This window comes from Cetorhinus maximus, chromosome 5 (assembly GCF_964194155.1).
Source record: "Cetorhinus maximus chromosome 5, sCetMax3.hap1.1, whole genome shotgun sequence".
Lineage (NCBI taxonomy): Eukaryota > Metazoa > Chordata > Chondrichthyes > Lamniformes > Cetorhinidae > Cetorhinus > Cetorhinus maximus.
The window spans coordinates 89,667,876-89,681,344 of NC_135883.1; the positions used below are offsets into that span (position 1 = coordinate 89,667,876).

Genomic DNA, 13,469 nt, shown 5'->3' on the forward strand with positions numbered 1-13,469 from the left:
CCCAACCTTGAATATACTCAATGTTGGAGCATCCACAGTCCTCTGGGTTTGAGAATTCCAAAGACTATTAACCCTCTGAGTGAAGAGATTTCTCCTTTTATCAGCCCAAAATGATCGGCTCCTTATCCTGAGACTTTGCCAGGGTGTTTAAGATTCCCTAACCAGGAGAACCAACCACTTGTGTCTACCCTGTCAAGCCCCTTCAGAATCTCAAGTTTCAATGAAATCACCTGTCATTCTAAACTCCAGAGAGCATAGGCGCTATGTACTCAGCCAACAATCTTAGGACAGTCCTCTCATCCCAGGTACCAATGTAGTGAACCTTCGCTGTACCGCCACCAAGACAGGTATATCTTTCTTTAGATATGGAGACCAAAACTGCACACAGTATTCCAGATGCAGTCTCGCCAAAGCTGTATTCAATTGTGGCAAAACTTCCTTAATCTTGTACTTCAGTCTCCGTTCAATAAAGGCGTGCATGCCATTTTCCTTTCTAATTGCTTGCTAACCCTGCATGCTAACTTCATTTTCCTTGTACGAGTACATTCAAGTCTCTCTTTTAAAAATACTCAGTTTTTTCATTCTTATTGCAAAGTAAACAAGCTCGCACTTCCCCAAGTTATACTCCATCTTAAACCTTGTTGACTGCTGAATTATGCTGTCTATATCCCTTTTCAGCCTTTTTTTTCCTACTCACAGCTTACTTTCACACCTAGCTTTGTATCACCAGCCTAGGAGGTCATTGAATCTCTTGCAGTACAATGTCTGTGTCCTTCTGGTGACACCACGACTGCTGATCCCCTCTGCCGACTCAAACATGCTATTTTGCTCTCCTAGAGGATTCTGTTTCAGCCAAAGACCAGGAAGAAAACCTCCTGCCTCTTGGGCACACTATCTATTAGCGCCTCAAGGGAAGGATTGGAAAATCTGGGGTCCAGTTATAGCTGCCACTTGCCTTTTTAAAGGGACCTCAGGACCGAGTCCCACTTTAAGCTGTTCTGGCTCCTCTGATTCAGTCATTTAAATTTGCAAATTGCATCGCATCCATGATACGAATGCAATGGCGCCCAGGATCCCAACGCAAGATGGAAATCCGGCCCACATGTGTAATACATGTTATCTGTGCTAGTGAGTTTATCTGGTAGTAATTAATACTAATCATGTTGGCAAAAGATTACTTAGACTGAAGTGGTCAAGGCTTAACTTTCTGTGGCATATTTAGTTCAGATTTACCGCACAATTACAGCAGCTTCCTGCTGTTCAATTGATGAGGCAGGCAGTGATATGGGCCAGAATTTTCAGCTCGGTGAGCGGGGATGGGACCCGCTCGCCGAGGCATAAAATGATGCGCAGTGATGTCAGGCAGGTGCCCTGACATCACCACACGTCATTTAGATTCCCAGTTCAGCGGGCATGCAGCCAAGTCGGCTGTGCACCCGCCGAACTGCCAAAGGCTTATTAAGCCTGTTTAAATATCAATTAAAGTAATAAGCTGAGCTGCCCATCCAACCTTAAGGTTGGCGGGCAGACAAAGAGCCCAGGAGGTCTTTGCATTTTTCATGGAACTTCATCCACGGGCGGGATGAAGTTTCATGAAGGGTTTATAAATTAAATAAATTTTTTCATTAATGTTCATTGACATGTCCCAGCTCACGTGACACTGTCACATGAGGGGATGTCTTAAAGTTTTTTCTTTTCTTTATTTAAATTTTTAAAACGTAAACTAATCTCCCTGAGGCACCTCTGCCTCAGGGAGATTTCTGCACTCTTTTGCACGCATGCACGAAAGAGCGCAGGCCCCGACTCAGGGAACCCCCTCCCCTCTGCCAGCCCTCACAGGGAGCACTCAGCACTTCCAGGCGCATATTACGCTGGACAGGCCTTAATTGGCCCTCCCACGTAAAATGGCAGCGCGGACCCGATTGGGGGCATCGATTGGGTCCACAGCCATCCACGCACAACACCCCCTTCCCCCCGCCCCAAAACAGGGGGGAAATTCTCCCCATGGTGTTTTTGCAAGGTTAACAGCAGAGCAGTATAACTCATACGGAAATTTTAAAATAAAAACATAAAAATTTACATTTTTAAACTTGCATCTTCCCTCGCCTGAAGTGGTGCCATTTGCACATGAATAATGGCAAGTGCCATTAGCCTCACTGTTAATTTGACAGCAAGTTCTAGCCCAATGTATCATTTTAGGCAGATCACATTATGTATAAGGCACACTTTGTCAGTTACTTTTCCAAAGAAAAGAAAATGAGGGCATCACTAAAAGATGATAATGTTATACTAGATACAGAGCCTGTTTAGATGAAATGTGAAATTGTAAAATTTTATAACTCTGTTTTTAGAAAATTGTCCCTACTGTGTATTTCCAAGCAAATGGCTTGTGTTTGCAATTCTGAAGATAAACTGCATGAAAAATGCATAAGCATCCATTCATGCACTAGGACATAAGTGTATTATTATTCAACAGCACAATAGTTTTTTAATCAGAAAATGCAGTTGCAATGGCATGAGATGGGGTTAAGGTCAGATGGCGAAGCTTTGTGGCACTAACAGTAATTGAACAGCCAAGCATGTGAGCAGAAAAGTAACTATACTTCATTATCTACTTTAGATTCAGCAGACTTTCTGTTTCAGAGAATTTGCTGTTTCTGCACACTATGATGAAACAAAGTACCATTCCAGTAATTTAATTCCGAATATTATTGATTTTTGACAGACGATAATCAGTCGAGTATGATTGCAGTTGGATACCTTGCATTCTATTTTTTATATTCAGTAACTTATGTATTGGTATTCATGTTGTACTCAAGTTAGAATAAAAATGTAGCATGTATTCGTTATATCAAAGTATTTTCCAATTTTGAAATACTCTTTTAATCCATTAATTTATTTTATTCCTTGTAGCTCACCTTCCATTCTATAGTATATAGATTACTTCTAGTTCTCATTCCTTTGACCCTTGGTTTCAATCCTGCTTTACTTTTCTAAATTAAAGCTGAGTGCAACAAATTAAATATGAATGTAATTAATCTGTGATTATCTTATAAGTCCCATCTCTAGCTGTATTGAATTGTTCATTGTGTGTAATGTGTATAAAGCATCACTGTCTGTGATTTGTTGAATTTTAAGTACATGTAGCCTGTAAACTATGGCTATATTCCTTGTATTTCCACACTAAGTGATGCTGTAATTATTCAATGTTATAGACTGACATTATTCTCCTACTTTCCTACTTTTCCTTCCGGTTATGTATCTGGAGTTCATATCCTTCCTTCTGAATGGTATAATTGTGCAGTTACAGCCTGTTCTGTAATTTGATATACAATGAACTATGGAGAAAGTATAAATTATTTTAATCTATTGTGTAAAGAGAAGATCATTTTTCCTAATATTACTGTGGGATACTGTGAAACAGGTTTGTGGGGGTTGTGTGTGTGACTAATTTAATTAAACTGAAGACAGTCAGACTGCAAAATTTAAATCATCAAAGGGGATAGGTATGAAAGCAAAACAAAAACAAAAACAGAATTACCTGGAAAAACTCAGCAGGTCTGGCAGCATCGGTGGAGAAGAAAAGAGTTGATGTTTTGAGTCCAATGACCCTTCAACAGAACTGAGTGTAGTTAGGAGAGGGGTGAAATATAAGCTGGTTTAAGGTGGGGTGGGGGGAGAGTAGTTGAGGGTGGGGTGGTTGTAGGGACAAGCAAGCAGTGATAGGAGCAGAGAATCAAAAGATGTTACAGACAAAAGGATCAAAGAGGTGTTGAAGGTGGTGATATTATCTAAGAATGTGCTAATTAAGAATGGATGGCAGGACACTCAAGGTACAGCTCTAGTAGGGGTGGGGTGGAAAGATTGACAAGGTATTAGTTGTAGATTTAAAAATAATGGAAATAGGTGGGACAAGAAAAATCTATATAAATTATTGAAAAAAACAAAAGGGAGGGGGAAGAAACGGGGTGGGGATTGGGGGAGGGAGTTTAAGATCTAAAGTTGTTGAATTCAATATTCAGCCCGGAAGGCTGTAAAGTGCCTAGTTGGAAGATGAGGTGCTGTTCCTCCAGTTTGCGTTCGGCTTCACTGGAACAATGCAGCAAGCCAAGGACAGACATGTGGGCAAGAGAACAGGGTGGAGTGTTAAAATGGCAAGCAACAGGGAGGTTTGGGTCTTTCTTGCGGACAGACCGCAGGTGTTCTGCAAAGCGGTCGCCCAGTTTGCGTTTGGTCTCTCCAATATAGAGGAGACCGCATTGGGAGCAACGAATGCAGTAGACTAAGTTAGGGGAAATGCAAGTGAAATGCTGCTTCACTTGAAAGGAGTGTTTGGGCCCTTGGACGGTGAGGAGAGAGGAAGTGAAGGGGCAGGTGTTGCATCTTCTGCGTGGGCATGGGGAGGTGCCATAGGTGGGGGTTGAGGAGTAGGGGGTGATGGAGGAGTGGACCAGGGTGTCCCGGAGGGAACGATCCCTACGGAATGCCGTCAGGGGGGTGAAGGGAAGATGTGTTTGGTGGTGGCATCATGCTGGAGTTGGCGGAAATGGCGGAGGATGATCCTTCGAATGCGGAGGCTGGTGGGGTGATAAGTGAGGACAAGGGGGACCCTATCATGTTTCTGGGAGGGAGGAGAAGGCGTGAGGGTGGATGCGCGGGAGATGGGCCGGTCACAGTTGAGGGCCCTGTCAACGACCGTGGGTGGAAAACCTCGGTTAAAGAAGAAGGAGGACATGTCAGAGGAACTGTTTTTGAAGGTAGCGTCATCAGAACAGATGCGACAGAGGCGAAGGAACTGAGAGAATGGGATGGAGTCCTTGCAGGAAGCGGGGTGTGAGGAGCTGTAGTCGAGGTAGCTGTGGGAGTCAGTAGGCTTGTAATGGATATTGGTGGACAGTCTATCATCAGAAATTGAGACAGAGAGGTCAAGGAAGGAAAGTGAAGTGTCAGAGATGGACCATGTGAAAATGATGGAGGGGTGGAGATTGGAAGCAAAATTAATAAATTTTTCCAGGTATGAAAGCAGGCATTTGAAATGGAAATGGGCAACCTAAGATGAGAGCCCAGTAGATATAGCATGAATGGGAATTTGCATTAGGAGATAATTGAGGAGTGAATTGTTAGCTGTTGAATTTCAAAGAGGCATAACAGAAAGTTTTAAAACTGGTCAAAATCATAAATAAATAAGGCAAGGTTATTAAGTTTATTTTTTCCCAAAAGTGCTGGCCATAATGACAACATGAAAGATTTTTATATTCTGGGAAAAGTAACTTCCAAAGAAAGTTTAGAACAATGGGTTTACAGATAAAAGGGGAGAAAATATATTTAAGTGAAGATTGAAAGCTGTACAAGGTGAGTGACCATATGAGATCTTGGTGGGAGGAAGTAGGGGGGTGGGTGGTGCGGTACAGTGTGAAGACAGACCTGTGAAAAGCAGCCTCTAGCCATCCCAGAGAACTGCTTGCTCGTTCCAGAAAGCAAAGTTTTGTTTTAGCCTTGGATTTCCATTGTCAAGTGAACAGAAGAGGGAAGCCTTATGAATTAGCTTCCTTATAGCAACAGTGGGTGCCTTGCTGGATGTTTTATAGATTATTTGTATCTATTTGAACTGTTGCCTGGAAAAGGGTGTGTATTTGGGAGTATAGCTAAGTAGAAATCTTTTAGAAAATGTTATAAGACCAAATTTAACCGTGTAACTGTAACCTTGTGTGTTTAAGTTTTCTTTCCTTTTGTTAATGTTTTAATTTAATATTTAAAATCTCCAAAAGTGGTAGTGGAACCTTTACTCCTGACTTCAGTGCACATATCTTCTCTTAATAAAAAATACAAATTGCACATCGTTGTGATAGCTTGGCCAACATTCCCTTTGGGATTTGGTCAGCCTAGCAATTAACACTGCCATATCATTAGAATTGTTAGGAACTAGAGATAGTTTAAGTAAGTTATATTTGTATTTGTGGATGTTAGGAATGAGTTTTAGCTTTCAGTTTAAGTTAAAACAAACACAAGGTAGAAAAACTGTGCAGTTGCCTAGCGACAGGGGTCCAGAGAGAGGGACCCACAGAGACAGAGAAAACAGAAAAATAGCTTTAGTTCTGTTGAAACCAGGATCCAAGAGGAGCTGGACAGGAGAGGGAACTGCAGAAAGCAGATTTCCCATAAGAACAGGAGAAGGTCCCAGAAACGAGGGAGTGGGACAAAAAAAAAGTGTCAAGAAGACCTTCTAGTCAAGGAAAAGAACAGGAATCTGCAAAAGGTCCTGTTATGTGAAATTAAGAGTGAGGAGCAGAGGAAGGCTCCAAGCTTAAAGGGAGAAAGCTGCAGAACACAGAATTAAAGCAAAATAGGCTTGCAACAGGCCAGATGATCCAAGGGAACAGCCAAAGGTTGGTGAGTACTTACTATGGGCATGTGAAGCAGTGGTGTTCTGTTGGCATGGCTGAGTATCTGAGAGAGTGTGTGTGGATGAAAGCTTAAATGTACGTGGCGATCCAGGGGCGAGGAACATTGGGAGGAGAGATCAAAACCCTGGAGGTGGACCCTTGTAGAAGGTGTCTGAGAGAAAGCAACATTTGGGAGAAGATTCTAAAGTGGGTTCTTCAAGAGTGGAGATTGGAGACCCTCGTTTGAGAGACAGAGTTCAGAGAGAGCAGTTGGCTCACCGTGTGACAAGTATCTGAGGGGAGTTGATGGGAGACCCACAGCATCTGTTTGGTGTGGCATCTGTCACTTAGAATGTGGTGCATTTGATCACAGGCCGCCTATTGGTTTACATGGACTTTGTACTTACTGTGAATATTAGAGCATTAGATAGGTTTTGTAACTTGTGTTATCCTTAGTTTATCAGCTGACTCCTGTGACTCTGTTTAGTAGTTGCTCTCCACCTTCCTAAGCAAAAAATAAAAGTTAGGATCTGACAAGCCGGGTCCTACCCTGGGATCAATCCTGTCCAGTAGTAACATCAACTGGGATCATAACACCATTTATAAAAATGTCAACATTGTTTGGAATTTTCTATTAATTGCTGTGGAAATAAAGCACAAGCTGATCAAAAACCAACAAAAGCAATGATATGGCATTTTCACTCTCTTGTGGTTTAAAAAGATTTGTGGCCAAAAAAATGGTTATTAACCATATTTCTCAAATTATCTGTCTGACTCAGTACTTGACGCTCAGCCCATATAGTTTAAGAATATATTTTGTGTTTTGAAGAATATTTGATGAAGGGAAGTCATTTAAGTATTGCTGAAAAAATACTTTTTTGTCAAAGCTTTTTGTCTTGCACTTGTCAGGACAAGAATATCAAATGTAAAGGGATTCATAATTTATACTGTATGAGAAGAGAGTGCTGATTGGTTGGCAAGTGGTGTCTGATTGATAGAGGTGTTGCCATAGAGAATGCACCAGTTGATCGTGACTGACAGTTAACTGCCAGGCAATGCTTGAAATTTAAACCATGCAGCTTGACTCTGATTGGTCAAGGCATTGCCCAGAGGAATGCACCAGCAAATGACTCTCACTTATTTTGTTTAGCTGAAACAGGTGCAATATGTGTACATATTCTTTCTGTCTGTAACGAACAGGCCCTGTATATTAATATATGTAGTTCCAGTACATGCAAATGCACCACAGTGAGCCCGACTGACAAATTTAAATTCTTATCACACTGAGGATTATTCAGTAAATGTCCAATCGCAGAATCACATCTGATGTTGGACACTGTGTTTTGAGTTGTGCAAGCACGTGCTGGTCAGGTAGAGTCTGTACCTTGCCCATTGCAAACAGTGGAAGGGACATGCTGTTTGATACGACCTGCCAGTCTTTAGGATGTACAGCCTACATACCTAGCATAACACTGGCAATAAAATTCTTATACCACATTACTCATTTGTGTGATAGACAGAACCTCTTTTGGCTTGCGGTAGGCCATGGTAGAGAAAACCCTGGGTCCACAGTCTACCACATGCCTACTTTCACTGGTCAATATATGCGTTGGGATTCTTACAGTTCCACATGCTATAAGATTAGCCTTATCAGCAACCTCGCCCAAGCCATTTGCTCACCCTGCAAGCTTGATGCCAAAATAGGGTGCATCAAACCTATCCTGCGGGATAATGGCTACCCTGATCAGACCATTTTGCGCTGTATATCGCACAAACTCATGAACGGGCCTAAAGCCATTGCTTTCGGCTGTGAAAAGTGCCCAGTCTACTTCAGATTACCCTGGGTATCTCAAAAATTTGAGCAACAAGTGAATCTAGCTGTTTCACACTGCTACTAAGCAGTAGCAACACAAGTAGTTTTCACCACTAACAGGATGCTGCCATCAAGCCAAAAAGACGTCCTGCCTATCACAGAAATGAGTAATGTATATGAATTTCAGTGCCAATGTGATGCTATGTAGGCCATACATCCCAAAGACTTGCAGATCCTATCAAACAGCATGTCCCTTTCTGCTGTTTGAAAAGGGCAAGGTATGGACCATACCCAACCAGCCCGTGCTTGCAAAACTCAAAACCCAGTGTCCAACATTAGATGCGATTCCGCGATTGGACAACATTTACTAAATAATCCTCGGTGCACTAACAACAATGCTGACGACCAATTTAAGATTGTCAGTTGGGCTCTCAGTGTGGTGCATTTGTGTGTACTGGAAGCTACATATATTAATACATGGAGCCTGTTCTTTGCAGACAGAAAGAACATGTACAAACATTGTGCATGTTTCAGCTAAACAAAATAAGTGACAGTCATTTACTGGTTCATTCCTCAGGGCAATACCTTGACAAATCAGAGTCAAGCTGCCTGGTTTAAATTTCAAACAGTGCTTGGCAGTTAACTGTCAATCACCAACTGATGCATTTTCCATGGCAACTCCTCTACCAATCAGAGTCCACTTGCCAACCAGAGTCCACTTGCCAACCAATCAGCACTCTCTTCTCATATAGTTTAATTGTTGTTCTGTTTATATTTGTTATTCTTGCAAATTGTCCTGATGAGTGCAAGGCGAAAAGGTGGAGAGCTCTTTTTTTCTGGGCACTGCATCTGGCCTTAGAGGTCCAAAATGGAGTCTGTGGCACATGCAGTGCATGCCCATTAGAAGTACACAAGAGTAGGCAGATCATGATGTCAATCACCTTTAACACTGACATGATGCCAGTGCTGCCATTTTGGATCTCATGCTCCATGTAATGCCCTCTCTTAATCATGTTTAACAGCAAAAAGGACCTGTTCCACCAGTGCCATCTAAAGTGATTATCAGCTACTTTCAGGTTTCTGAGTGATTTCTCGTGGCTGTTGCTATGATTGTATTAGTGTTTGGTGTTTTCTACAGTTCTTGAAAGTTGCTAACATCTACAATGAGTAGTGTCAGCTGCTGACATCTACAATGAGTAGTGTCAGCTGCTGACATATGTATTGTACTAGGCATGTTTCCTTTGGAATAAAGCACGACTGGGAAAATTTGCAGAACACAGCAGGGGGAAAACTGCTAGAAGAGGGGGGAGAATAATGGCAAAGAAGGGCTCTCAACAGGAGGCTATCTTCAACCATGATGTTCAAGGAGCTATTTTCTTACCTGAACCTCAGCAAGGAATAATGTGTCAGATGTCTGTACATCAGCTAGGATGTCCTCACTGAGATCTGCCAGCTGCTGCAGTCACAACAGTAACCTTGGAGTAGGACAAGGACCTCATTGCCAGTGGTTGTGAAGGTGAGAGCAGCCATGAACTTTTATGCTTCGGGCTCCTTCCAGGTTGAAGCTGGAAATACTAGTAACGGGTTATCCTTTGATAGCATGGCTCATGATGTCAGTGCACAACTCTCTAAGTTGTGAAGAGGATGTAAGGAGGCTACAAAGTTACATAGATAGGTTAAGTGAGTGGGCAAAGATCTGGCAAATGGAGTATAATGTGGGCAAATGTGAAATTGTTGATTTTGGCAGGAAAAATAAAAAAGTTTCTTATCTAAATGGTGAGAGATTGCAGAACTCTGAGATTCAAAGGGATCTGGGTGTCCTAATGCATGGATCACAAAAGGTTAGTATGAAGGTAAAGCCGGTAATTAGGAAAACTAATAGAATGTATTCATTTATTGTGAGGGGAATTGATTACAAAAAGTAGGGAGGCTATGCTTCAGTTGTAAGGGCATTGGTGAGATCACATCTGGAGTACTGTATTGGTCTCCTTATTTAAAGAAAGATGTAAATGCACTAGAAGCAGTTCAGAGAAGGTTTGCTAGACTGATAGCAGGAATGGGCGGGTTGTCTTATGAAGGAAAGGCTGGACAGTTAAGGCTGTATCCACTGGAATTTAGAAGAGTAAGAGGTGACTTAATTGAAACCTTTAAGATCCAGAGGGGTTTTGACAGGGCGGATGTGGAGAGGATGTTTCCTTTTGTGGGAGGATCTAGAACTAACGGTCACTGTTTAAAAATAAGGGTTCACTCATTTAGGACAGAGACGAGGAGAAATTTTTTCTGAGGGTTGCGAGTCTTTCAAACTCTTCCTCAAAAGGTGGTGGAAGCAGAGCCTTTGAATATTTTTAAGGCAGAGCTAGATAGATTCTTGTATAACAAGGGGGTGAAAGGTTACCGGGGTAGGCAGAAATGTGGGGCTGAAGTTACATTCAAATCAGCCATGATCTTATTGAAATTGTGGAGCAGGCTCGAGGGGCCGAGTGGCCTACTCCCACTCCTAATTCATATGGTCATGTGTCCGTATGTTCTCTCATACATGCTCAGCATGATACACCAAAAGGCATGCTTCCTCATGAAATAAGATGGTGCAAACCATTGGTGTGCTGAAACACTGTTTCCACTATCTGTACCTTTCTGAACAAACCCTGCCCTACTTGACAGAGTGGGTGTCAAGATTCACAGTTTCCTGCTATATGCTGCACAAGCTCGTCATTACAAGAGCACAGTTCTTACCTCCAACTATACAGTGAACAGCTGAAGAGCAGGAAGAGGAAGCGAGGAGACAACCTTTGACAGCCCCTTTCTGGCTAAGCTGTCTGTGAACACCCTATCCAACTGTGATGCAAGTAACAAACCTCAATTCTCCATTTAACAAGTATGGAGCACAGATTGGTCATGAAAGAGTGCTTTGTTGACAAGAGTATTAAAGTTGGGAATTTGGTACAAGTGTGAATTTGCTGCAGAAGTTAGAAAGATCAATTACTAATAAAATTAAAATAATTCAATAAAAATATTTTAACTAATCAAATAAATAAGGTTAAACAGTCATGGCAGGGCAGATGGGTGCCATAACTGCAGCATATGGGAGTTGGCAATCCTAGTCCCTGTGCCGGTTTTAAATGTGGTATAAATTAATTTTTTTTGACCAGTAGTAAGTTATGATAGGGACTGACCGCAACTCATTTGTGGTCTCTTTAGTCTTCAGTTTTCACTTTTGAATTTATTTACAGTATCTTGTAGATGGCTATATCATATTTTTTCATAAATTACAAGTATATAGTGATATTTAAAGCAGCAGTATAATGTACTGTACCCCTATATTAAATAGCAGTAGTGATAAGGGGAAAAAGTGAATTTGAAGTTATTTGCTATATTTTCATAATCCTTTGCAATTAAGAAAGTGGTGCTTTTGTATTTTCAGAGAAAATATCATGGTGTTTTAATCCCAATTACCTGCTTCAGCTGTCAGAATAATTTTCAATTTCTTTTATTTTTGATTATATAGGAGGAAGCAATCCATGGATTTCACGTTAGCAGTTACCTGGAATTTATGCAAAATTTGGAACAGTCCTACAGAACTACTATATTGACAGAAATGGAGAACATTAAATCATAAATAGTGAAAACAGTTTAAAAATTAAAGAGTTATTTACTATCTACTAGCCCCACCATGTTTAATTCTTATTTATGTAACATTTTCAACATGGTAATAATGGAATTGTTTCAAAATATCTTATTTGAACAAATGAAGTAATTGTGTTACGAATTGCATGGTTAAGTTAATTACATGTGCAATAAATACAACTTCCCATTGAAAAGCATGTTAAACAGCAGAGGTTTGAATAAAACTACATAATGAGCAAAATTAAACTTCAAAAACAAGCTTACATTGTCTGGAACCTGCTGCCACATTAAAAGATTTCACGAAATGGTAGTATAACACCCCTCTTTATTAACGCAAAGGTGATTTTTCTACTGGTATTACAATAGCTCTCTTGCTTAAGTGTAGGGAATATAAATGATGTTCCCACGTCTCTCCATTCCTTGCAGACTTCAACTGCAAGTCACAGGTGATACAGGGTGCCTGTATGGTGGGCTATTTAAAGAACATGCAAATAACAGAAATATACCATCCAACAGATTTTCCATATTTTGTACTTTGGCAATAATGGACACCAGGGACACCAGTGCAAATGGTTGTCCTTCTGTATGATTAGTGCTTAATTAAATCAAATTATGAATTGTTATTGTTTTTCACAATTCATAACTTAACTATCTTGCTCTTCAAGTTCACAGTGTTGTATTTCTTCGCTTGTTAATACAAAACTACTTTGCATAGATTTTCCTATACTGGTATCTGTGCAGTCAATTGGAGTATTACTTGCTTGCGATTTTCACATTTCTGTATGCATTGTAATGTGAAGTCTGCATTTTGTGTAATAATTGCAATAGTTGACTTCTATAGCACATTTTTGTCAAAGTGCATTCCACAATGGACTTTGCTCATGTAACATTTAAACCACTGAAGGCAGATTTCCAATTGAATTGAATTTATTTCAGAGTTTAGGTGTGGTGGGGGGACAGTCATGGTCTCTCCAACATGAACTTCCTCCATTTTAATGAAATTTAAATTGCTGGAGAATATTCCCCAGTAATCAGTATTCCAACCACATTAAAGGAGTGAGTTTATTATGCATTATTGCTCTGTTTTGTGAATAGGTTTAACTGTTTAAATATCAACTCTTTGATCAAATGTCTTTGTTGTAGTAAATTTCTTATTTCATAAAGCTGTGTCATTTTCAGATAATTGAGCAGTAAATTGTGTCAGTACTGATGACAGCTTTTTGCATATTCTGAAATTTAGCCTGTTTAGTTATATTAACATTTCACTGTTATGTTCCATAGGAAAAGTTGCAAGGCTTACAACTGACAGCAACACAAACAAATCTAATTGTTTATTCCACATAAACCAAACAATTTGAAATAATCTATTTCCATACTAATTTGAACAAACACGTTTTAAATAAATATGAGTTAAATAACAGCAGCGTCAAGCAGATATATTTATAAACAATTGCCAGTGGGATTTAGACATGAGCCAATCCTTGGTGGAACCTCCGACATTAATATTTTCCTTTTAAAAATGCGTGTTTGTGTTTTTTTATACTCCTTCCTCCTGCACTGCACCCTCCCCCATCTCCCCATCCTCGATTCTGAACAGGAGCCTCCTTTCACGTGTGTTGCTGAGAGCTTTTGCCAAACCTCCTGAGAAT

At 40.6% G+C, this 13,469-nt stretch overlaps 1 protein-coding gene across 5 annotated transcripts in view; it reads left to right on the forward strand.

The window, feature by feature from the left end:
* Window positions 1-13,031, forward strand: part of tbc1d32 (TBC1 domain family, member 32) — a 411,412-nt gene extending 398,381 nt beyond the window's left edge. For all 5 annotated transcript variants that reach the window (XM_078542168.1, XM_078542171.1, XM_078542172.1 and 2 more), the window contains one exon: window positions 11,702-13,031. In XM_078542168.1, coding sequence (XP_078398294.1) covers window positions 11,702-11,812 — 111 coding nt within the window. In that variant the 3' untranslated portion in view covers window positions 11,813-13,031. The remainder of the gene's footprint in view (window positions 1-11,701) is intronic.
* Window positions 13,032-13,469: the final 438 nt, after the last annotated feature.